Here is a 26,113-nt window from a genome sequence, read left to right as displayed (position 1 = left end):
ACCGGGGGCGACGACGACGACGACGACGACCGACTATATACTATACGATCACGACGGCGGCGGCGGCGACAACGACGACGACGACGACGACGACGACGACGATAAAACCAACAAATATTAGAATTAAAAATAATTCCACCCCCGCGGCGTGCATACACACCAAATGCAAAACGGGCACTTCCTCAGGAAAAAGGGGAAAGATTTGCAAACCCGGTGAATTATTATCGCATCGGTTTGTGCCGCGCGAGTATATATACGTAGTTTTGAAAAACCCGTAGCCGTATCGCGTAGCCCGCCTTATGTCGTCGTGGCTTCTTCTTCTTGGTATTTTTTTCGGTTATTATTTTTTTTTCTACTTCGACCCCGTTGGAGGTGGAGGAGAAATTAACCGACCGTGGCCGTGTTGGTGTAGTTTACGTGCTGCGGCGGTGGTGGCGGTGGATGGAAGGCTGAGGTTCAAACGAAATAATAATAATAATAATAATACAAATTTTAAACTCGGAAAACACGACGACGTATATTTAAATACGACTTTTTTGTTCCATTTCTCGTATTTTATGTTCGTATACAATACCGCGATATCGTATATAATATTTAATATTTATGTATGTATATCGTGTTGTTTTTACTTTTTATTATTCGCCTGGTGTAAAATTAATAGAGTCCCGCCGCCGCCGTCTCGGCGTCCCCGAGGAGGGCTTTACGATATACACATTATACATACCTATTTAATATTTAGGTGTACGCGAGTAAAACATTTCCCAGTCCCCCGCCAACATGTCGTGCCACAGCAACTGCAACAACTACGGGTACATAATATACAATGTACTATACCTATATATCAGATTATAACAAAAAAAACGCGTACATAGAAACAACAAAATAATAATAATTGGAACACGAAACTCGCCCGGGCCGAACGAGCGCCCACCAATAATAGACTCGGCCACGGTGGCGACACAAACCCGTAATTATGGGGAAAGGAAACCGTCGGCGACCTGTGGCGGGCACACACCGGCGCGCAGTGTTCTCGGGTAGTCTGTGTAATGCTATACACACGTGTGTATATATATATATATATATTATGTAGATAAAAAAAATATATATATATATACGTATTAACGTATATACTATAGTGTAATATGTATAATGGCTCCGCCGGCCTTACCCCGTCAAAGTATACATTATGGATAGAGTTTTTTGATTCGACTGTGAGCGGAGCCAACGCTGGCGGCAACGTCCGTGTTCCGACGGGAAAACGTCCATTTTTTTTTCCACATTATGTAATTCACCTAAAAATTATAACAATACGTAATAGTCATGACTGCAGAGAATTGAATAGATTTCCACTACCTACTAAATACCTCGCCAAGCACGTACGCATATATACACTAAAAATTCCATTGTATGTAACATTATGCACATATTTTTAAAGAAATAAATTCACAATGATTTTGTTCGTGATTTGAAAGGTTTTTTTATTTAAATATGTGTTAAATATTCAAATTATAATGAATAATATATAATGATTATACAAAATAAAATATGGATGAGTTTCATAAAAAAAAAAAAGTTCTTATAAGTATTTACGATTAAATAATAACTTTTTATATTAAATTATCATATTGAGATATAATATAATGGTCTAAAACGTTTTGACAATAATTTTCACACTCATGTACATTACATTAAAAACATAAATTGATAATATTCACAATATATTATATTATGCACTTACGTCTATAACTCCAAAATAAACTAATATTTAAAGTGTACAAAATAAAAATCGTATTTAAAAAGGCAATAAATATAATTTGTATACCTTACATTTTCACCTCTTATGAATTCTAAATGAAATTAATTTATATATACTATATACTTGATTATGTGCAATCATCAAATTCATTGTTCCGGACTTATAAATAATAATTAAGTACAGTTTGCAAAGAAAAATATCGTTCAATGTATACAAGAATGTAGACATATTGGTTTTTTAGGCCATAATAACCTATATTAGGTATCTGAGTACGTTATGAAATATTTCAGTAAATAGTGAGGTGATTAAAATACTTAATGTTATACTATTAGGAACCTGCATTACGACATAATCATACAATTTATTGCAAGTTTCACAATTAATGAGTTCGATAAACTCAATTAAAATAATCGATTATGATGAACGAATTGCCGAGTATAGGTTAAGTGCGGGACTATTTTAGTCTATACTCTATAGGGATTCAATTATTGACTATAATGTTGGATATAGCCATATAGGTATTGGCTTTTTGTGTTCTATATCCGTTATAACATAATTTAATATAAAAAATAAATAGTATTAACTCATCGAGTATAACAATTTGACGAAAAAAATTACTACCACCTCCGGAATAGAAATATTTGCCTTTCGACTCACGTCATTTCATTGTAATGTATCTCAATAATAATACACAGATTATAATGGCATTATTATATTTCGGGACTGTCACCACGTCAACGTCACAATCTCGATACGCGATGACATCATATTCTCGTCTTCGCGTGGGAATATCTACAGAGACGTGTTTGTATCTTTATTTTATTTTTTCAACGCAGACAACGACGTAAACAATTTTGTAACCCGTTCTGCTTGGGTTTTTTTTAATGTGAAAAACTCATTATAGTAAAGTTGCTTGTACATTGACTACAATAATATAATACCTACTTATAATATTTAAATTTAATTTATTATGAAGATAATAGGTTATGAATGGAACCGATAAAAGTAATATTTAACTATTACACATTTCTCGTTGTTCCCTATATGTCCATTTATGCTGTATATATAATGGGTAATTCATTAAATATGCTCATCGCCTTTTATCATTTACTCATTAATAATGCATTTATTTAAATTGTGCTAGTTGGAATTTTTAAGTATACTTATCTAATTACGGTTTAGTACCAAATTAATATTAATAACATTGTATAGTTATTAATAATATATTCCTTTGTTACGTAGAACAATTACATTTTAATAGCCGAGAAATTAGTCGTTTAAATTTTTATTTACATACCTACTTCAATGCGTTAGCAATTTATAATAAAAAAGTTTGATTTTATATTCTACAAAAAGAATAATTGTGTATCATTAACACAAAATACTTTTTAAACGATATCAACAGTGTTATCATATTTGAATATATGTGCTATCTTTAAGTATGATATATGTTTAAAAATTCCAAAAAACTCTCATAATTTTAATAATTTGATACATTATTAAATGAAAAATAGTGACTTGTAATTCACCCTGCAGAATATAATACTGCATAGATGTTAGAAATCCACGTCATTGCAATGAGAGGGGCTTGTATGCATACCTTTAATAGGTACTTGCGTAAAAAGTGTTATTATATATTTGTACTAACTATTATAAAAAATGTATGGTCTATGTGTGCGAGTAAGGTTTTAAATCGATTTATCTAGACAGCGTGTGCTTGCTGTAATAATATATTATTATAATAGGCATATCCCACTCGCGGGAGGAGCGGTAAATATTTAATATTTCACGTGACGGAATTTCAGAAAATCGATTATTATTATTTCCACGTAAATGAATCGCGTGCGTAATAACAATACTTGTGCGTCTGCAGCGTTGCCGCCAGTGGTAAAACAAATCGTTTGTGTATAGTACCTATACATAAGTATTAGGTAGGTATCGAGCTCAGATCGATTAAACTCGCGTTTTAAAGATGATTAAGTTTGTTAAACTTCGACGATATAATATAACACAAAATGTATGTACTACATAATATGTTAGTGTAGTTGTTCGGAATGTTTACAATATGTAACATAGATATAATCAACTTTTAACACTTCATACGGGATTATTATACGTATTTGGGATGACGTGATTAGTTTATCACTTGTAGGTTTCTGTACCTAAACATTTTCGATCAAACGGCTAATCAATTTTATTATTGTACGCATAGGTATTGGTGAGCTAGTGAATCGGATTGAAATAAGATAGGTAGTGAATTATTGGCAGTATAAAATAATGAAATGCACAGGAGTATTTCCGTGTGAAAATTGTTTATTGAATATTAATTTCCGTGGTATATTAAATATAAAATACCAAAGTTTTAAAACAATAACAGAATCATTAGGCTCACGCTGTTCACAGAAATTACATTGTAAGTATATATTGCATTTGATACTTGTCAAATCAATGAAATATTATAGCATTTATAACAGTTACTGTTAGATTACAGTCGTATATATTTTTATCTATAGGCATCTATAGTCTGTATATATAGTATGTCCGGAAACGGGCTTTAATTGTCGTGGGTATTTCAAATATTGTTAAAACAAATAATTTTTGAGAGTTAAAATACAGTTGACTAACGTAAATCTTAACCCGGATATAACATTTGTTTTAACGTGGCACGGTGTATATGTAATACATATACACATTATTTTATGTAGAAACAGTGCTAGGATTATGATGGATTTTAATTTTAATTTCTTATGTTTGATTATGTAGCTCCGTATGAGTAGAAAAAGTGCTCCGTGCAGTTCTGTTTGATAAAATGTAAATTTATCTTGAACTTTTTTATTTACTCTTCGTAAGTTTTTGTGATTTTCGTAATTTTCTATTGTTTTTCAACCGTCGCGTGTAACTGTTTAGCGCATCGCAATCCTAACTGCATTTATAATTTATTATATTTTAATATGGTCGTTCGTTTATTAGAATATTATTATGATACCGCGAAAGGACTGCTGACGACGTGTCGAGTGCCTCGGGATAAGGATGATAACGGAAGGGTGAGGCCTACAGGAGCGGGCGGCGTGTCGTGGGCGAAAAGTTGTCGTAGTCTGTGCGTATACAATAATATTGTACAATACACACAGTAAACTATACTCGTGTAGGCAATAACGGCACACAGTCGCGGTCGAGTGTAATAATTTATACCCGTGTATATATCATACGCCCAGTGTAAGTATAGTATAAACAGTGGTTCGAAGAGGTATTCCGTATGCGTAATGCGTATATAATACGTACGACGACGGTGCAGATGTCCAGCGACCCGTATATATACCACGCGGACGAGACGGCGAGTTGTAATTTTTTGTTTTTTCCTTTTTAACCACACACACACACACACACACAATATAATATACGCCTATATAAACATTAAACGTGTATACATATATTATAATACACGTCCGCGGGTATCCGGGACCCGTCGTTGACCTGCAGGAAATAATAATAATAATAATAATAATGAAAAGAAGTCGAAAAAAAAAGGAACGGTAACCACCGCAGTATACGCGAGAGGCATACATGTACGCACATAAAGTTTATATATATACGATAATTTAGGAGGACCCGGCGCGAATAATTTATTAAGCGTGACGTCGAGTGGACATTATGTACAGCGTTTCTCTTTCTTGTCGCCGCGTCCCTACGTATATATACACGTACGTCATGTATATAATATATATTATTATGCTTGTGTGTGTCGCCCGCACTCGACCCCACGGTGTATAATATTTGTATATACATACATACTATTCGCGTATATAATTGTATAAATGCACATATACGTGGCGGGCCGGACACACATTGTGTGCTGCGAGAGCGCAAGAAACGCGGTCGTCGTCCGCTAATAAGGTCCGGCCCGGTCCGGCGGCAGTCCCCTCCCCCCCAAAAGGCCACCCCGAAAGTGTGCGTATTAACATAAAGACACGCGCACATACCTCCCGATTTAAATAACATTCCCGTATTTACACGGGACGCCCGCGCAAGTGTGTGTGTGCGTCTGTGTACGGTGTGTATTATATGTATACGTATATATTATAATGCACTATATTATTCGGAGGATCTGTCGCCGCCGACGAAAAGGACGTATCCCTCACCCACAACCACCCCCGGAAAGGGTATATTAAAACGAGAATGACCGCTACCAAGAAACGTCTAACCCTTGCTTTCCGGGGCCACAGTTATGTGTGTGCGTGAGTGTGGATGTGTGCTCACTCGCGCGTACCTACATAAATTATTCGCAATTTCCACGTTTTCTCGGCCACCGCCGAGCTGCACTCGACTTATATACACGTATAAATCAACCACGGGAGAGACCGTTTTATAATTAAAAAAAAAAACGTACCCGTCGACCAAGTCGTCGTCGGTAGAAGACGTGCCACTGAAACGTAACGCACAATTTTTCCCAAAACCTGGGGTGACTGCAGACTTTCCAAGACCATTCTCAACGCATTGAATTGCATTGAATTTTGAATAACATCACTGCAGATGTGAGAATCGTGAACTCTTCAAGATTAAATGTATGTTTATATACACAGTAGCAATAGTAGCAACTCTATTACGGCATATAAACGTCACACATCTTTCATATTATGTCACTCATGATTTTATTTTTACTATTTTTAATCAGTTTTTTATCCAGTTTGTACGTTTACAAATTGATCTTCTTTAAATCAGTCTGTCTGAAATCAGCAAAGCTGTTCGTTACAACAAGAATATGATACACTGATGATGTACGGGTTTTTGTATTCAATAAGTATTGATTTATATTATTGTATATGATGTTTTGTCCTTGGTAGCTAAACTTTATTCATAATATATTTAAACTCAGGTCGACGTCGGATCTTACAGATTCTTTGATCGAACGACGTTTGCATACACTTGCAGATAGTATATTACAATTTACAATAATTTTTATATATTATAGGTAATTAAATAACTATTTAGTTGCATAACTGAGTAGCTTATATCGGTAATTATGTATTTTATTAAGCACACAAATTGTGCTAAAATTTAATGTTATTTAGGTACAGTACTGTTCATAGATGGTGTTATGAATATTATTAATATACATGCATATTTTATTTATATTTATTCATTTAATGGAGCACACACATAGTGTAATCATTACAAGAATTAAATTGAATTAATAAGCAATTTCAATGGTGTACACAGCTATTTTTATTTCAGATAAACTAGATATTATAATTTATAATTAACAATGCTATTGCATACCTATTGCTTGCACAAGGTAGTTTGATTTAAATAAATTTACTCAAATATACATATTAGGTACATAACAATAATAATAAATAAAATACCATAATATATTAACCATTGATGCTTAATGCTATGACATACTAGATTTTATAATTAATATACCTAGTCTACATTTAATAAGTAACATGCAATTGTCTATTGCTAAACATTAATTCTATATAATATGTATGAATTATGAGTATAATACATGACAAATAAATAAACTATCTTTTATGTATAATAATTTATTAGATGTATTTAATTTAATACAGAACAATGTGCATACTTCGTAAATATATTTTAGTATACTATAATAAAACTATTATTGTTTAACAAAAGACAACAGAAATTGCAATGTATTTTCATTCAATAGCATAATATAGACATCTTTGTGATTAATTTTGTTAATTTTATGCAATAACAATGGACAGATAGTTCATTTTATTTGTATAAATTATATTTAAACATCGTAAGATACATATAACTGAGTACGATATGTATATATGTATTGATGGGAAAAAAGGAATACACACTCCCAATACGTAAAAATATGTGATTTAAGGTTTTAAATAGTTTTAAGCAGTACAACGCATTCATTTATGTACATGAATATTACTGTTTCAAATTTGATTTGAATATTTTCACATATTGGTCTTACGTTGTTTGTGCCAGTTGATCTGTCATCTCAGATTGCAAAATAATTCATAATTATGACTATTCCATCATCCATAACCAGCCAAAAACACAAAGCGTTTACTGAGGAGTCTATGAGAGACAAATCAGTTGAAGATCACTCTGGTATTGGAGCTGTAGTGCCGTACTAGCCAAGCATTGTAATGTATAAACTTAAAATCATAAAAAAATGATATTATTGACGTTGAAAAACAACCAATAACTGGTGTAATCCAAAAAAGGTTTTAGAAAATATAATTACTACCATTTTTAACTCTGCGGCGATGACGAGGAAGATACAGTTGACGACGTCATGGAAATAGTGGTCTTCTGTTGGTTGTCTATATGGCTCGTCGTCAAGCGGAGACTATAGCCCGCAGAAATCACTGCAATCAATGAAGACTCCTCAGCGACGCTGTGCAAGTGATGGTTTATATGAACGAACCGCGGCAAAGGAGAGTTAAGTGTGGAAAAGCTTCGGATAGATAGTTGGCTGGTTTGATCCGGGAGCCACACTTGGACAACACACTCAACGCGATGGCGGGGCATCAAATGCGTTTGTTCTGGGATTGTGCAGTTGCTCCTGACGTGAATAGCGTCCATTACGCCCAAATGTTATATCCTTTATAGCGGCCTTAGCCGAAGACATCGGACAGGATGACGGCGAAGCAAAGAATCAAGAAAGAGGACGGACAGTGCCCGCTGGTAAGTCATCCACATACATTCTACCGCCGCGGAGCGACTGGCTGCAGCACGACACGGCGACAGCGACTACAGCGGACAAAGCGGTTCTTAGAAGTCAATGATTTCCACCCTATGGCACTGTCGGTGATGACTGAATATTTGCGCACTGTGTGAGTGTTAGATTAACACGAACGACAGCAGTTAGCGACGAATAAACTGAACGTTTTAGGGGTATAGCGGGATGTGGGCAGAATATTAGTGGCCGATGGGTGACGTGACCGATGGGTGCTGGGGAGGAAACCACAGAGAGTAATATCAGAACTGCTGACTCGCTTTTTCCCCGCGGTAACCCGTCGGCTGAATCTATTATAGGTACATGAGGTATCTCATCAAATATTTCTGCATAATTAAATTACAATTATGTTTAATACTGTGACATCTATGTATAAACATGAAAAAATGTTTTTTTACAAATAAACAAACGTCGGATAGTAACGTATAGGTATAGTTAATACGTTATTCGCTAAATCACATTAAACATTTTATTTATTTTTGGGTTTTGTTAGGTATGTTAATGTAATTTCGGTCTGTAATAAGAATTCACCTTACTGCACCTTACTTAGTAATGTACTAGAGTATAGGTACACATGTACATCCGTTTTATGTATCTAAAAACATAGTATAATGTTTATAAATTATATGTTATGAAAATAATTACTACGTCAATTAAAAGTATAACCTAATACATACATTAAATATCTCTCTCGAATACCCAAATAGTTTCTATTAATTTAAAGTGTTTAGAGATATTTCTGTACTATGTGAAAATTATAATTTCAAATGAGATGCAATTGTACTATATTATGCTTAAATATAATGCAATATATTAATAAATAGGTAGGTATGTTATTGCTACCGACACACGAATATACGTGAATCATTATGTCCTCGAGAAATAAAATATAAATATATAATACGTAATAATAATATGCATCTTGGTATACAGACATACAGCTAAACATTCTTGTAATCCAGCGATAATAACTATGTGTGTAACGAAGGAGAACGTATTTATAATATTATTATTATTATTTTTGTTATGATATAGCATATATGTATGTACAAAATGTAACTATACAAGTACATGACAAAATGTATACAGTTTTATAACTGTACATCATAATAATTTCATTCCTAATTGACAAGAAATCTTTAAGATCACACGAGAACTCATTTGTATTATAATATGAACTTACAACTTACAAGGACAAAACTCGCATTAAAGTTTTGAAATGTTTCAAATTATAATACATCATCGAGTACCTATAAGACTTATAACAATATTAATATAAAAAACTCTTTCCGGTAGAAAATAATTTTCGTACACGAATAAGTCATACAAAATACGTTTTATAGTGCATGTGTTTGTTTGGCGCAGTTTATTATTCCGATGAATATTTTAAGGAGAAATATTTTAATTTCAAAGTGCTTGGAAAAAAAGCATTCTTTTAAAACCGTTGTGTTTCTCGGTTGAAACCTACCACCTTAGAGGGGAATGAGCTCCTTTGAATTACGAACGTAGGTTTTGTGCCACTTATTTTTATTTATTTTTTTAACCGGCTACACCCTTTAATAATTTGGCACGGATTTTATGATCTCTCGAAAAGAACTTACCCCCATCCGACCCCTATAAACCTTTTACAGCAAAAACGTCTCACCCATAAGTTGTCCTTTTCTCGGCATGCTTTTCAAACGACTCTTAGAAATTTCCGATTGTTGTACGGACGGGAAAAAATATTTTAAAAAGCTGATCGATTTTCTATTATAATATCCGCAGTCATCACGCAATAAATAATGTGCATACTATACGTAATAACATAATATTTTATATTATAACTTTATATTTATTAATTAAAAATTGTAAAACTGATTTGACTTTAATGATTTCTAAATCATAAATTGTTTTGTAGATAACAGTAAATAAAAGTAAGATTAGTAAGAACAGCATATTTAGTATACAAAATACTTGTAATCTCGAAACTTAAATTCCCGATTCTAATTATAATGATTGTCGAAAAATAATTACTTAAAATATCTTGTCAACTTTCGATTGAATCTTATAGACGGAAAAAAATTGTTTTAATTAAATGTTACATACGTTTTAATAAATAATTGTACAATTCCAATTGTTTTTATTATAACGTGCAATCTGAACTGTGTGTTGTTTTTTAATGCTTTGGCAGTGAAAAAATAATTTTTTATTTCTATACAATGCCATCAACGTTTCGGAATCATTTCCAATCGTCGGGCCATCTTCGTACCTGCCACTAGGTATATTATAATGATTAATAATTATTATTACCGTAGTCATATATATTTAGAGATGCGGTTGGCCACGTAATACACTTGAGGATGAAGAGCGGAAGACAGATACAGGGACACAGAGTTGAAAAGAGATGGAAGTAGAGAGAGATAGGGAGAGAGGGAGAATTTAATTATAACGAATTACGTTTTGTTCGTATGATTTTGTATCCACCGAAGTCCTGAAAAATTATTTAATAGTACAGCTCGGAGACGGGCGGGTTGAACTAAAAATCAAACGATACGCCCACGAAATTTGTCTAAGTCACCTGACTGGATAGTCAAATGGAACGCCTACGGCAATTTGTCCCGATTGACGTGTTTCTTTCTTTCCCATTTTTTTCTTTTTATTATTCTTGTTTTTGGTTTTTTTTTTTTTCATTCCGAGGTACCTTATTTTTTCTTTATACACGCAGTCGACGACGGGCGCCTACGTTTAAATAATAATATACGCGTGATGACTTCTCCAGCACCGACACCGGGTCGCTACGGTTAATAACAATAATAACGATAATATTAGGTATATTATATAATACGCGTTACATGTACGGCGGGCGATGGTATAATATTTAAAATAATGAATTACGATAACACATCCGTCTTATTCGCCAAATATTAAAATACACATTTTCCCTTAAAATAATCTTTCGCGTCTACAACGCACGGCGCTTTATTAATTACGCCGGAAACGTATAATAAGCGTACACAACATAAAATATTACACGAATTTTTGTTTTTCGCATATATATATACATACAATTCTCTACCGGAAATCCTGTGTACGAAAATCAATTATGTTGCATTTAAGATTGTCGCTTTATATCATAATTCTACATGTATATGTTCACTAAGCAATGTGTACTCAATTATTATGTTAAAATAATATATGCAGTATCGTCGCATATTCGATATACTATGTATACAAAAATAAAATAAATGGAAATTAAGTTCGGAAAACTGTTAGCAACTCCAACGCGTGTGTATATATACATGTATGCATTATTGCATTTACGCACTTATTATTATATTTTAGTATAGGATGCAATAAAAATGTCAAAATGAATAATTATTAAACTTTGTATGCGATATCATCCCGCACGTGGAAATACAATATTATAAGTCGGGTAAGAACAGCTAAGTACATTTTTATGCCGATTTCGTTCAAATCGAGGAAGTTTACATGCGTTTACTATTATTTTATTATAGTTTAGGCGTATATAAAAGTTTCAGTGTACGTTATATTATTATAGAATATATAATTATAATATTTGAATCTGATGCACGAGTGCAGTTTTGATTAACTGCTACACATAAATAATAAATATATAATATTCAAAATTGTTATACTGAGTTTGTATGTATTGTTAAAAATTTTAAATATTGTCCGAACAATAACATTTAAATATGAATATATGTATATTGTGTACAAATACATGGTGAACAATAAAATGTTGGTGTTTTATTTTCTTAAAACGTTTGAAATAAAAAGGATATTATATTGTTTTTTCCAGGAGTTCGTAAAACTACGTGTTTATTCGATGAAAAACGTAAGTCAAAATAGAAAAAATATCATATTTATACATGTAACATAAATAATTTAATAATGTTTTAGATAGAAATAGTTGACCGTTTTACAGTATCGTAGAGAGACATAATATTATGCAATTTATTATATTATACGCGTACGTACACGTGGTATGATAATATTATTACGACCGCGACAGCGAAGTCCGAAACGCCATGTATATAGGATCCATAGCTACATAATATATTACAATGTTACTGCACGATATAAATCACTGACGATTATCATAATTGCTGTTTTCGTTTAAGCCATTATTTTTAATCGAGGAAATCGTCCGCTTATACGATTATTTATAATAATAATATATTATATAGAATACGTGTATAGTATAATATTATGATGAATAATATATCGTACGACGGGCCTCTTACGTGATCGTGATGAATCGAGTAAAAACGAAAAAAAAACACTTTATTTTAAATATATTATTCATACGTGACTAATATTTATCATGATGTTTAAATATATAAATACATATTATGTGAACCATGTAGGTAAATTTTGCCAGGAGGTTTGCAGCGGTAGGTACGTATAGTTGGTACCCATATAGGTATAATATAGGACCTACAGGCTACAGTCGAATCTCACGATCTGCAGACGGCGGTGGGAGAGTGTATATAGAGGTTAAAAAATAACCTATAAATACAAACATACATATTATAACACACACACACATACACATGCATATATACATCGGTCGTAAAAAAACGGTGGCGAGATAAACAATATTTTTACAGAAAAAAACGTCTATATACACCACGCACCGCACACGATAATAATATATAATAATAGTATAACAACGACGACGGCGGCGGCGACAACGACGGCGATACGCGCGGTACACTTCCCTTATTTTTTTTTCTCGCGGTATATACGTATATACACGACCCTTATACTTCCCCCCCCCCCTGTCCACACTGCCACACCACCCGTTGAGCTCAGTGGGGTCCTTCGGCGGCGACAGACGCACCGCGAAAAAGAACGTTGCGGTTTATACACTGTACGCCTTTGAGTATACATATATAAATACCAAGATAAGAGTCGGAGGCTGCAGCGGAGGAGCGAGTTTCCTTCCGATACATTTCATTCCGTTTTTGCGCCGGCCCCGGTCGAGATAAACGCGCGTAGCAAAAAACCGTTCCCTACCGCCGCCGCGTCTTTTCCGCTAATAAACCAATGGCGCAATCAACGCTTTTCTACCCCTACTCCTGCCGCACTTACAAATCGTGGCAGGGGTGGTCGACTCGAGTTCGATCGATCTATATGGATGTGTGTGTGTGTGTGTGTGTGCGTGTGTGTGTATGTGTGTATTATATTTATATTATAGTAGTGTATAGCAGTAAATAAGACATCGTTATATTTAAAAAATATATTTTTCAACGTGTGTTACTTGCAGCTGCAGGGCGTTTAAATTGTTTATGCTTAACCCACTTTTGGTGATTTGCGAGAAATTAAATCGTATAGGTATCAAAAATATCCATATAGCCAAGCTACTGCCAAGCTCGAATTAAGGGGGCCATGGAAGGGTCTGTTAGATCACATATGGGGCCCATAGTCTCATTCTACAAAATATTTATTAAATGCACAAAAAATGTTCATATTGCTAAAAAAGAAAAAGTAATAAATGTATGATACAATTATTATTATATTTGATAATAATGTAATAAACTTTGTAAATTAATGAAATTTCGAGTAAGTTGTGGACAATTTATTTTAATGTATTACGTGGTAGTAATTGATATTATGCGATTTTGAGATACCCACGTGAGGTAGTAATATTTTTAAATAATTGATTTATTTGAATTGGTTACTGTGGTGATTGCAGTGAAAGTAGTACTGTAGGTTGCTACAAATAAGAATAATTCATGGTACAGCGTCGCCAAGTTGGTCATTGCTCACTTTTTGTGGCCCTAGTTAATAGTATCTTTGCTTAAATAATTTTTAATTGTGTAGTGTAAATATAACTTAATACTAATATAAAATTTGCGTATTAGTTATTTAATAAAATTTTTGATTTGAAACGATAAAATTAAAAAAATATAAATAACTATAAAATATTAAAATTATTAAAATTGAATTGTATAGTTAGCTACCTATTGTGTCTATGATGAGAAAACGAGTTTCATATAATATTCAATATTTGTCACAAAACGTTCGAGATAAGAAATAGTTTATTTGAGACATACTATAAATCTATAAGCTGCACTATTCGTTAGAAGTTTGATATATTTTACTGTTATGGTCTTGATTGTGAGGGGATGACATTTTTAAAGAAAATTAAATAGGGGACGAAATAATTGAATGAAAAATGTGTTGACAAACCACTCCCTCTCAAAACTGAAATGATGCCGTCATGCCGACAACCAATGCACCAATACGTGGAATGTATAAAGTGAAGCATAGATGACTTTTTAAGTTTAATGTATACATACGACTATACAAGTATAAAGTTTTATTCTTTCTTTACGTATTCTAAAAATTGTATTATGCAACATCTAGAACATTGGACTTTCAAAATGAATTAAAATAAGAAGTAACTTTTGATTTTACAATGAAGTGTACTTTTTTGTGTTTGTCATCACCTTATTGGGCACTAAAATGTTTAGATTTTAAGGGTCAAATTTAAAGCAATTGTTCTCATAATTAGTTTCATACTGTAACCAAAAAATCTAAAAAATTTATAAATATTAAACACATTTTTTTATAGATACCTATCTTAAGTTCAAATTTGGAAGAAATTAGATATTTAAACGATGAATAACAATACTATTGACTGTTGTACCTAATTCAAAAATATTATTTGTGGGCTCTTGAAACTTTTTAAGTATATTATTACACTATATCAGCACAATGTGATTTTCAAATATCAAATGTATCATTTTCGGAAATAAATTATTTAAATAGCAATTATATCATAAAACATACCATTAGTGGTTATAGACTGACAAAATACAATAACTCCAGCTGGAAAAATAGGTTTTTGTTCATCATTTTGCATCATTTATCTAAAATTTAACACATCGATTACAATGGCCTCATGACATTTAATTTACAACAGAATCGTTACCCACTTGCCTACCTTTTATCACGTTTAAAGACATAATGATAAACACATACATCATATTCAACATTTTTATAAATATAATTGTATATTTTAATATTTATATCACAGAATTGACGGCAATTTCCATGTATTATCGTCGATTTTATATGCAGACTGTTTAACGTATTTAGACGTGAACCCGAGGAACGCAGAGTAGTATAAAAGACGATTTTAGGCGGCCAAAAGTACTATTTTTAAAACTAAAAAATTATTGTTTTTTTTTTATCGAACGTGGGGTACTGCAGCTATACGATTATTGTTGCAAGAACATAGTACAAACGCTAATATAGGCTGCAACGATAATAAATCGGATGATATTGTAATTATTAAGGATTATAATAATATTATCGAAACGAATTCGTTTGGTTTGTCGGAATTCATACATTTAATTTTAAGCATATATTTTTTTCATCGTTATACAATTTTTTTTCGTTTTTTTTTCGCCGTGCACACGAGAGGAACGGATTATTATTATACGATGCCGCTGCCTGCGTCCCGTCGACGAGTTGGAACACGATAAGAAGGGTAGTGGGAGGGGGTTGGCCGCTGTGGCGGGTGAGGGTGCGGGCGGTTCAGCGCGGGGTGGCGGCTCGTTTTGCATAAGCGCCGAGGGGTGACGTACGCGGCGGTGGCGCGCGCGACAGCCGCTGCAGCGAACAAATTGAAAACCGCTTAGTGTTTTAATTTAAATAGCGAGCGCGACACGTTGCCGCCGCCGCCGCACACACTCAAAATGCCCACAAATACCGCCGTTCCATCACGTGTGTTGGCGTGTATACGTATATAATAACCGCGAGAGCCTGGCGTAGAGGACGTCGAATAACCATCGTACATATAATATTATTATATTATAATGCATGTGCTCGGGTACAATATATTATAGTGTCCGGTCATCCGGCCGGAAACGCCGTGGTGTGTGTGCGCGTGTGGACAAACATACACAATCGGTGTGATTTCCTCCACCTACCCGCCACCCATATGGCATATATACGCGTCAATTTTGGTCGGGGGATGGGGCGAGCTATTTTTTTCTCTCGCTCGTGATTTTTTGTCATTTTTCTCATCCATTTTGCCACGATATTCGTCATTGCTCGACATATTATAAATATTATGCTATTATAATATTAAATAGGTATATAGGAGTTATGTGCACCGCAACAATGTACGATGATTTTTTTAAAAATATTATTATTTTATTAACCATAAATCACCTTACAGTACCGATACATTGTATAATAACACACAAAGTATCTATATACCGCATTGTACAACAATTTTATGATTTAGCGTTGTAATTACATATTATTATAATATTACTAATTATATCGGGTGCATTGTACTCGTCATTTGAACCTTTGTTTCGTTTTGTTGGTTTTTTTTGTACCATTTTTCAGATGATTCCGCATCGCCGACAATATTGAAATACGTTAAACAAACATTTAATTTTTTATCGCCGTTCAGCTCGGAAGCATTACCTTTTAGCTTTATTTTTCGTGCACGTGAATATTATATATATATATAACATATAAGTTTAACAATGGATGTATTATGCTAAAAAAAATAATCCAAATTAGGATTAAATCAGAGGCACGTTAATCACACCGTCTACGACCAGAGAACAATAATTGTATACACAATACACATATTATTAATTATTATTTTTCATACACACATATGCGTCGAAATATGTCATATAATTTTCAACGCATCGTTTCATCTCCGACACTAACCGATGTACCCCTCCTTTAAATCAGCTCTCCTAAAGCGTTTATATCATCATAACGGGCTGCCTTACAGCCGTCTTTTATTAGGTCTAAGGGTATAAGTGAATAACGCTATAATATTATATTATATTCTGCGAAACAAACATTATTATGAGCCGTTACCATGTATGCTATTTTTGAAAAAAAATATATTTTAATCTCAAATGTGTATTTGATTTAAATCTTTTTTTGTGTTGAAATATACAGCTATTTTGAAAAAAATATCAGTATTATTATTTTCGACTGCATTTAAATAAAAAAGGTACTTTATTTATGTATATTTGAATAATTTATATTTTTGGGTTTAGAATTTTCTTTTGAAAAGAAAATAGTTGTATCTATCTGCTATAAAAGTAATACACTATTTTTTAGATTAACCACTTTAAATTATTTAAATTTCCTAAAAAATCTGTGTATGTACAGAAACTTAATCACCTAGGTAATGGTATCTATTATTTTTTAACATTATTATTATTATATTTTTTTGGTATTTTTAAGTTTATTGAGCTACCATTTAATGTTTATAAAATTAGTTCATATTATATTCACAATATCATTTTTTTGAATTATAGAATGAACTTAAAATATGAGAAAACTAAAATTTTTTTTTTGAGTGCCACCCTAATATATGTATACTGTATAATGTATATAATATATCGTGGAGGTCTAAAACTACCTTTTTGCGGTTAGGTAGGTGGTTGGTTTTTTTACGAAACACGTTTTACACATCTGTCGGCATTATTGAATAGATTTATGTCTATACATATATGTATATATACAAATACACGCTGCAGGGTATATAATAACAATAATACCTTCACCGAATATCGCGTCGACATAATATAATATTATTTTGTTGTACCTATATAATATATTTCGCTATACGTCGAGTCGCTTTTTTTGGCAAAAACTCCTGTCTGTATAGTAATAATACGACGCCCGCCACGAAACAAATAGAAAGAGTGCAGTGCAGAAATCAGCGGCATCTTGCCCGGGCGCGTCTTGCTATACATAATATTACTCTAGCAGATCTACTACAATATCAGAGGCACGTTTTATAAAATATTGTGTGACTTATTGCCTTGTGCCTACTGGCCATTTCACAATGACTACTTCAATAGAATGTATTGTCCTGACGATATAAAAAAAATGTTGCATAACGTGGTGTATTATTTATCGGTTAAAAAAGGTACAAATTACAAATTATTAATTATCATTTCTTAGGGTTCTTCATAATGATAATATGTAAATGTCTAATGAAAACCATAACAGATATAACTATAAAATTCAGCAGGTTTATAGTAAAGGAAAATAGTTTTTTTTTTTGTACAAGGATCAAACCGATAAATTAGTATAGTCTTTATACAATTATGACCAAAATGGTTACATACTCATTATAGATATTATATGGAATTGCTCTTGAATCGCTTTTTTTATGTTATAGATACTCCGTATAGTTCTAAACTTGGAACCAAATACGGGGGTTTAATATAGAGGTTTTAATTTTTAACGTTTTTATTTTAACATAAACGTATAGTATATAATACACTATAGCTGGTGTATGCAATGTGTGTGTATATATTATATATAAACGCAGTATTTATTTTATATAATACGACGGTTGACGCACAAACCTTTTAGAGTTTGCCGAAAGCTCGTCTCCTGCGGGACTACAAACCTTTGCGGCGGATTCAAAAGAGCTTCGGAGGAAAATAAACCGCAACAGCCCTACGGCGCTTGGACGTGGGGGGAGGGACATAAACACGCACAGAGGTGTCTGTTGAGAATGTTCCAATATAGTGTGCTGCAGTGTCGTTATTTTGGCACACGACGAGAGGGTCCTTATATAACTACACTTATATATATATATATATATATTATATTATATATACACCGGGGCCTTGTGGAAGTATTCGGAATTTCGGGAGAGATCTTAACCCGTCTGTATATGCATTTCCCTCACAGTCGTATTTATATCGTACGGGAAATCGGCTGTCAACTCCCAGCATCATTACAATAATATTATAATACATAGTCGATCGGCACTTATTACAGTCAATCTTTACCGTTTTATTTTTTAATCACTGCAACCGATTTTTTATGTTTATTAATTGATATAGTATGTATTATAATCACGTACACCGCTTATAGACGGTGTATACAGTATAGGTACTATGTCTTGTACGATTCGCTTTTAGAGGTACATAATGTATATATTATAAACTGTATAGTTGTATGAATAAGTGACTTTTGCCGTGAAAACTTCTAAAAAGTTATTTATAGTACCGTGCAGTGCTACATAATTTTGAAATCAGCGATTGCAATGATTTTTGTTTTTATCATTTTTTGAAATTATAAATTATAACAATTTTCTGAACTTTGCGATGTGACGTAAAAAAGGCTTTTTTTTGGAGTCAACATTTAAGTACTTCACGAATAGAGTTGACACTATAGGTTTTTATTCTGCAAAAAACTAGTTAATCCATATGCCATATGAATACATTGTATAATATTAAATTATGGTTAGTGGTTTTTAGTTTATAATATTGTTTGCTCGATTTTAGTAAAACTTGAAATCATAATACGTGACGCATAATCACATGGTGCCTGTTTAAATGTCATCTGACTAGAAAGCGAAAGTTTTAAAAAAGGTTTTATTACCTATAGTACTGCAAGTCACAGTATTATATACATTTGACGTATTGTAATATCTAAATTTTTTTATTTTTCAAAAACGAAATGATTTCGTATAATATACAAATCGGCAATATTCTTATGGCGCACAAACGGTCATCAATTTACAATTGCACTATTTTTCACCGGGTTGTATATAACCTATACTATAATATAATTCTTATTATTCGTCTCGTCCAACGCACGCTTTTCTTAATAATTTTCTGCCACTATTGCACCACATACACGAGCGCGCTTTTTTATTTTATAATATAAATATTATATTATTTCACAACATCCGTCCGTTATAATAATAATATAATACATATGAATGTATAGACGGATAGAACAAGATAACGAAACAGAAACACTACAGATGAAGAAGGTAGCGCCCGAAATGTGGTCTGGCTATAGGCGTACTTTTATACGCACAAATCGCATTTTATGTGGAAGAATGTTGAATATGTTGTTATTTTTTTTTTCAAAAGGATTAAAATATTACAGTTTAAGCTACCTTGGTGAAAAAAGAACGTGGTATAATTGGAAATTTAATTTGTGAAAAAGCGTGCCAAGTGAGTGCAGTAGTGCACATTTCCAACCGTATAATGAAAGTATAAACAATATAAATAGACACACACCGCGAGGGTATAAGAGACGCAAGCAATACACATGTAGATAGTTACATCATATATACATTGGTGGTGTCATCGGCTGTCGATATCCTAGGGGGGGAGCAAACTTTTGCAACCCTCTCCTCGATCAAACACACCACTTCTGAGCGTAAATATAAATTACGCGCTCACGCACGCGATAACCCTCGTCCGAAAGTCGTGACTCTACGCGCTGCACCCCGCACGAATATATATTACACACACACACACACGCACGCACACATGTACACACACACACACACACGCACGCACACATGTACACACACAACCACACACTCACACACACACACAAACACACACACACACAACCACACACGCTCGCGTATATATCCACGCCGCGCGTCTTTATCGCTCCCCGCGACGATATGTATACTCGTGCGCGGGTACTTGAGCGAAGTATGACGTCATATTAGCATATTTTAATAATAAGTTAGACACAGCGTTTCGGTGGCGGACGGACGAGATGAGGGTAGAGGAACGCGACCGAAGTGTGTGTTCGTGTGTGTTGCATAAATATGTATACCTATACAGCGTATTATATAATCTATATGCACACGCGAATATTATATATATTATATATAGATCACAGCTACGCGTGGTTAAGTTTCGTCCGTAACACATTGCAGGTATATAATAATATATAGCCATAAGCCATATACCTATAAGGTATAAAACAACGACGTCAAGGGAAGAACGCGAGCTGTGGCGCTAGCTACAGTATTTCTGCACTCCCGATAGTCACGGAGAGACACGTGTTTTCCCACGATTACGTGACTCCGAGTTTCCAGATTTCGGCGGCGGGCCGTCGACGGCGGTAGAAAAAAATCCTACTTGCAGCGGCGATGACACTGTCGACTCGTGATTTTCTCCCAAAATATACAATCGCCGAAATTCGGCTGAAACACAGAACCGAGTATCACATCGTTATATCGTGATAGTGCTAACTGCAGATAAAGTGATAATACACATACATTACATCACACATTATGATTCATTTCATCATACGTGACGGCGTTTTGAGGGTACCATTTCTTTCAAAACTCGCGTATTAAGTTTACCTACGCTCAGGAGTGCATAATACGGATCTGGCCCGTTTAGAAATGAGAACAGATCTGCGAGTTCACAAATCAACTAAAAAATTTTAGATTTTATTTTAGAGGTACATGATTTCATAAGAATTATTAAAAAAAAACTTGTTGAGATCTGCGAAATAATTTAAGACACACACATTTGATCCGTCTACGATAGTTAGGTACATCTAAACAGAGATTGGTCCAGACCGAGAAATACGACTGAGCGCGTGACGTGCAACCGAAAAGGGAACGATGAGTGTAAATGCAGACCATAATATTATGATACTTATATTGAATAGTATATTAGTATTATTTATTTATTTATTATCATATATTATTTATCTTTTCTCTCTTTCGCAAAAGCCGGTTGGCTTTATTCTTATGATAAATAAAATTAAAAAATGAATCACAAATAATTTTATTCGTATATGTTCTTTATGACATTTCTTATATTGTTATAATATCTTACGACATCTGGCGTCTAAGTGAATTTATACGCAATAGGGTAATATCAATGTAACAAAGAGAAAAAGTTAATTCAATGAAATATGTGTAGCTAAATGGCTTCGGTTCGTAACGTAGCGGCCAGCAGGTAATAATATCCGAGTGGACGTAGATGGGAATGTATATTACATATTATGGTCTCGAAAAATGTGTTGCGCGCGAGAGTGCAAGACGTGGTATATGCGATGTATTCACGACGACGAGTCCGTATATAAGACGAAAAATAAAAATAAATTAACTACACGCCACACACTCGCACACCCACGGCGCACGGATTTCAGCGCATAATGTGTATTTTGTTCAACCGACGACGGGTGGATGTGCCGCGACAGGCAACTCAAGCTGCAGTGTTTTTGTCCCGCCGCCGCCGCCGCCGACGACTGTATATATACTGTGCCGGGCAGAGGGTCGGTGCGTGCGTGTGTAATATTATTATGTATATACAGGGCCCGCGGGTTTGATTGACAGCTCTGCCCCGCTACTCCAGGGCAGGAAACGAACCAATGACGAGACGCGAATACTGATGAACGTAAGCGCCAAACGGTTGCCATGTTTTTCGGTCACGTCGACCATAATAATAATACATATATTATATCGTGACATAATATTACTATAAATAATATAGTGCACTACTATTATATACTGTGCACTGCTCGCTATAGACACACTGGGTCGTTTCATCGTTTGGACACGGGTAGGCATATAATAATAATATTATGCTCGCCGCATCATAATATTATTATTTTGAAACGTCCATTCGGTCCTCCGATCTTCCGGCTCCGTGGATCATGCTGCATCTCGTGCATACAGTATGTACGCATTATAATATTGTTGAGAATATCATATTACGATTACGAACACAGCAGTATTATTAATACTTGGAGACGGCGGGGATACAATATGTTGTAAAAAAAAATATAGCAATAATATTAAAAGATATGCAGACATGCGCCAGTCGTGGAGTATCGAATAATAATTAAAACTATAGTCCCGCACAACTCGTCTTAGTTGACAATTTCGAAGACAATACAGTCAACTATATACATAGTGTTGTTCACTATAGTTGAAAATCTATGCAGACTTAATCCGTCAATAATTTTATATTATGTTAGAAGGAGTAATCGTATAAATTTAACAACAAACTGTTTTTAATTCTTCATCATTGATCAACTCGATCGATCAGCACTCCATAATATAGTCGGTTATTGAATGTGTAATATAAGTCGTCGCGTCGAATAAAAACGATAAAATGAATATCGATGTATTACTTGGGACATACTGGTGTGTACATACTTCATAGGTAAGGTTGATGGATTCCCAGAGCTACTTCATCGATAATCTGTTTTATTGGGGCATTTCCATGACCAAAACGCGTGTATTTTAGACCGTGATGATACAGGTGTATTTAAGACACCGGCCGGTTCAATATCACTGTCTACTTGAAGAAATTCGTTAAATTTTCAATTCCGATTTGTCATTACGCGTTTAATAATATAACACGGTTAGCCCCGTTATGCTTAACATTTCCCCCCTTCACTAATAGCTGGAGACCATAATATGAAGTTTACGCAGTAAACTCGTATTTGACGTGTTTTCGATGTAAAACATAAATGAGAGTGCAATCGATATATTGCTATATTTCAATTTCCAATCGATCTACAATCAACCGAACAATTATGACAGGAAGCGAGGATAATAACAGTACCTACCACCTACCTAGATTAAATTTATCGTAGATTTAAAATAATACTTAATTTCAAATAGACAGAAGTTTAAAACAGTATAAAATTAGTAATTACCTACCTAAAACGTCAAAGTACAAACATATAATGTTCAACGATTACTAATATTAGTCTGGCATTTTTGCGCTTAGAAAACAGTGACAATGCTATATCTAAAAATAGTGTATTTTGATTTTTGGGCTCTCATATAGTTCCCCTTTATACTCTTCCTGAGCCGAATATGTGTCGTACTTATTTCCATGTTGCTATGTAATACTAACAAAAGTATATGTTTTTCTATTTTAGGTATACGTGTTTTCACGTGCTAGTTTATAATTGGATGGTTTTGCTTTTTGGCAATTTTAATTGTGGAGGTGTATAAATTAGGCACCCGATTATGTTCGATAAACTAGAAATGTTCAATATCTATCATAGTTTTGTCTATTTTGGTTTAAAATATAGTAGGTTGCTAAAAAAGTCTTTGAAGAATTTCTCGGCCCATAAAATATAAATGTTGGATGATGGTTAATTCTTATAACAAATCTAAATCTAAAGTAAGTATTATCTTACATTTAGATACTAAGTAAAGTTCATATACTTTCAATATTTGTTCATTCCAAGGATTCATAATAATATATTATTTTATTCACAAGAGTGGGTTATTTTTAATTTTGACAAAAAAAAAACTATATAGAAAATTATATTCAAAATCGAATGTTTCTGTGTTGTCTCGTTATATTTTATTAAATGTGCAGCATATATATGCGATTATATACCTAATCGGATGAGTGGCATATATCATAAAGATGGTGTTTTCAAGATTATACAAAACGACACACACACACACACACACACACACACACACACACACACACACACATTGTATATTTGCCACTGTTAACGACGTCTCATAAAATATACACATAATATAAGTGATATATACATCACATTATACATATTTTAATAGTATGTGTAAAATTACCTATATAGTCGTTGACGGAGTGCATCCAGGCTCGGGTGTGTGTTACGTGGCATAACAAACTCGCGGTGATTTCGGTTGAATGAGAGAGATTATATTATTAACACCAGTGTCGCAGAGCCTTTTGTCAACGACGTCATCGCCGCGATCCCTTTCTACCCATTCTGTGTACGAAATTTTATACTTACCTCGCATCCATCCCCCATTGTATATACAACTACTTTATACGTCACGTCGCCACCGGGTTTTCTGTCTGCAGCCCTCGTATGAAGGCGCACTGCGACACATCGCGCATAAAACCAATATATGATATTATATTCTTTGCCGATCCATAAACGAGGACTGACGAGTTACTCGAGGGCTTACGGATTTCCGAAGAAAAACCTGAGAATATCGTATGTTATTATTTCCCAGCGCACACGGTCTCATATTATTATTACGATCTATTTATACGACCGTGCGCGGGTGTATTTGCGAGCCCACCCCTGTCGCGAATCGACCGAGGCTGAGACCCGTGACAAGCATAAACGGTCTCTCATTGAAAACGTCAAAAGTTTCCCGAAGTCTGTGTATATAGGCTATGTACATATGCGGATATTTTGATAAATCACTCACCGACTCACCGTAAATATTATCATATGGGTAAACTGGTTACTGCCACATAACAGTTGTTGTATTTGTATAGTAGTGACCCATTTTAATTTAATTTCAAATATTTTTACCTCACATATTTTATGTGTTGAGTGTTGATGACTTACCCTGATCATTATCACGATATGTACGATGTACCATACAGTGTACGAAGCGGGTGATGAACGAGTGGATAATTTAATCACTGGATTTCCGCAGTATCTCGTTTTTCTGCATATCTCCCATTCCACCCCCAGGATTGAATAATCGGTATACAACAATAATATAATACGATTACTATAAACATTGGTTTGTATGACTGTATAATGTAATGAGCGATTAAAATAAGGAGAGAAAAAAAAGTCATTTGTTCGAATTATTTGTATGTTTATGTATATATTATAAAAGTATGGGGTGGGAAATAGGTATATATACTGCAGTTGTGTCAAACGCATAAATTCTTAAGGTTATGATGCGCGTGCGCCCATAGGGAAAACCAAGAGAAATATGCAAAACAAAAACTTAAAAAAAAATAATAATAAGTAAGTAAAAACCGTGCGCAAGAGGGGGAATGAGCACGACGAAAAATCAATGTAATATCATTAATCAAAAATTCTTTTACCGGTCTGTAAAAAAA

The 26,113-nt window shown here is 33.8% G+C and overlaps 1 protein-coding gene across 2 annotated transcripts in view; it reads left to right on the top strand.

The window, feature by feature from the left end:
• The window catches only part of LOC111036061 (homeotic protein proboscipedia-like), a 61,727-nt gene that overhangs the window by 28,448 nt on the left and 7,166 nt on the right, over positions 1 to 26,113 (top strand). Inside the window, exon 2 of one of the 2 annotated variants that reach the window (XM_022317954.1) lies at positions 12,286 to 12,321. The exons of the other annotated variant lie outside the window; for it this stretch is intronic. Within the exon in view, the coding sequence (XP_022173646.1) occupies positions 12,286 to 12,321 (36 nt within the window). The remainder of the gene's footprint in view (positions 1 to 12,285; positions 12,322 to 26,113) is intronic. 2 annotated transcript variants of the gene reach the window in all.

The sequence above is a fragment of the Myzus persicae genome, unplaced genomic scaffold (genome assembly GCF_001856785.1).
Source record: "Myzus persicae strain clone G006 unplaced genomic scaffold, MPER_G0061.0, whole genome shotgun sequence".
NCBI lineage: Eukaryota > Metazoa > Arthropoda > Insecta > Hemiptera > Aphididae > Myzus > Myzus persicae.
The sequence above is the reverse complement of the archived record's forward strand: the minus strand, read 5'-3'. Positions and strand labels throughout refer to the sequence as shown.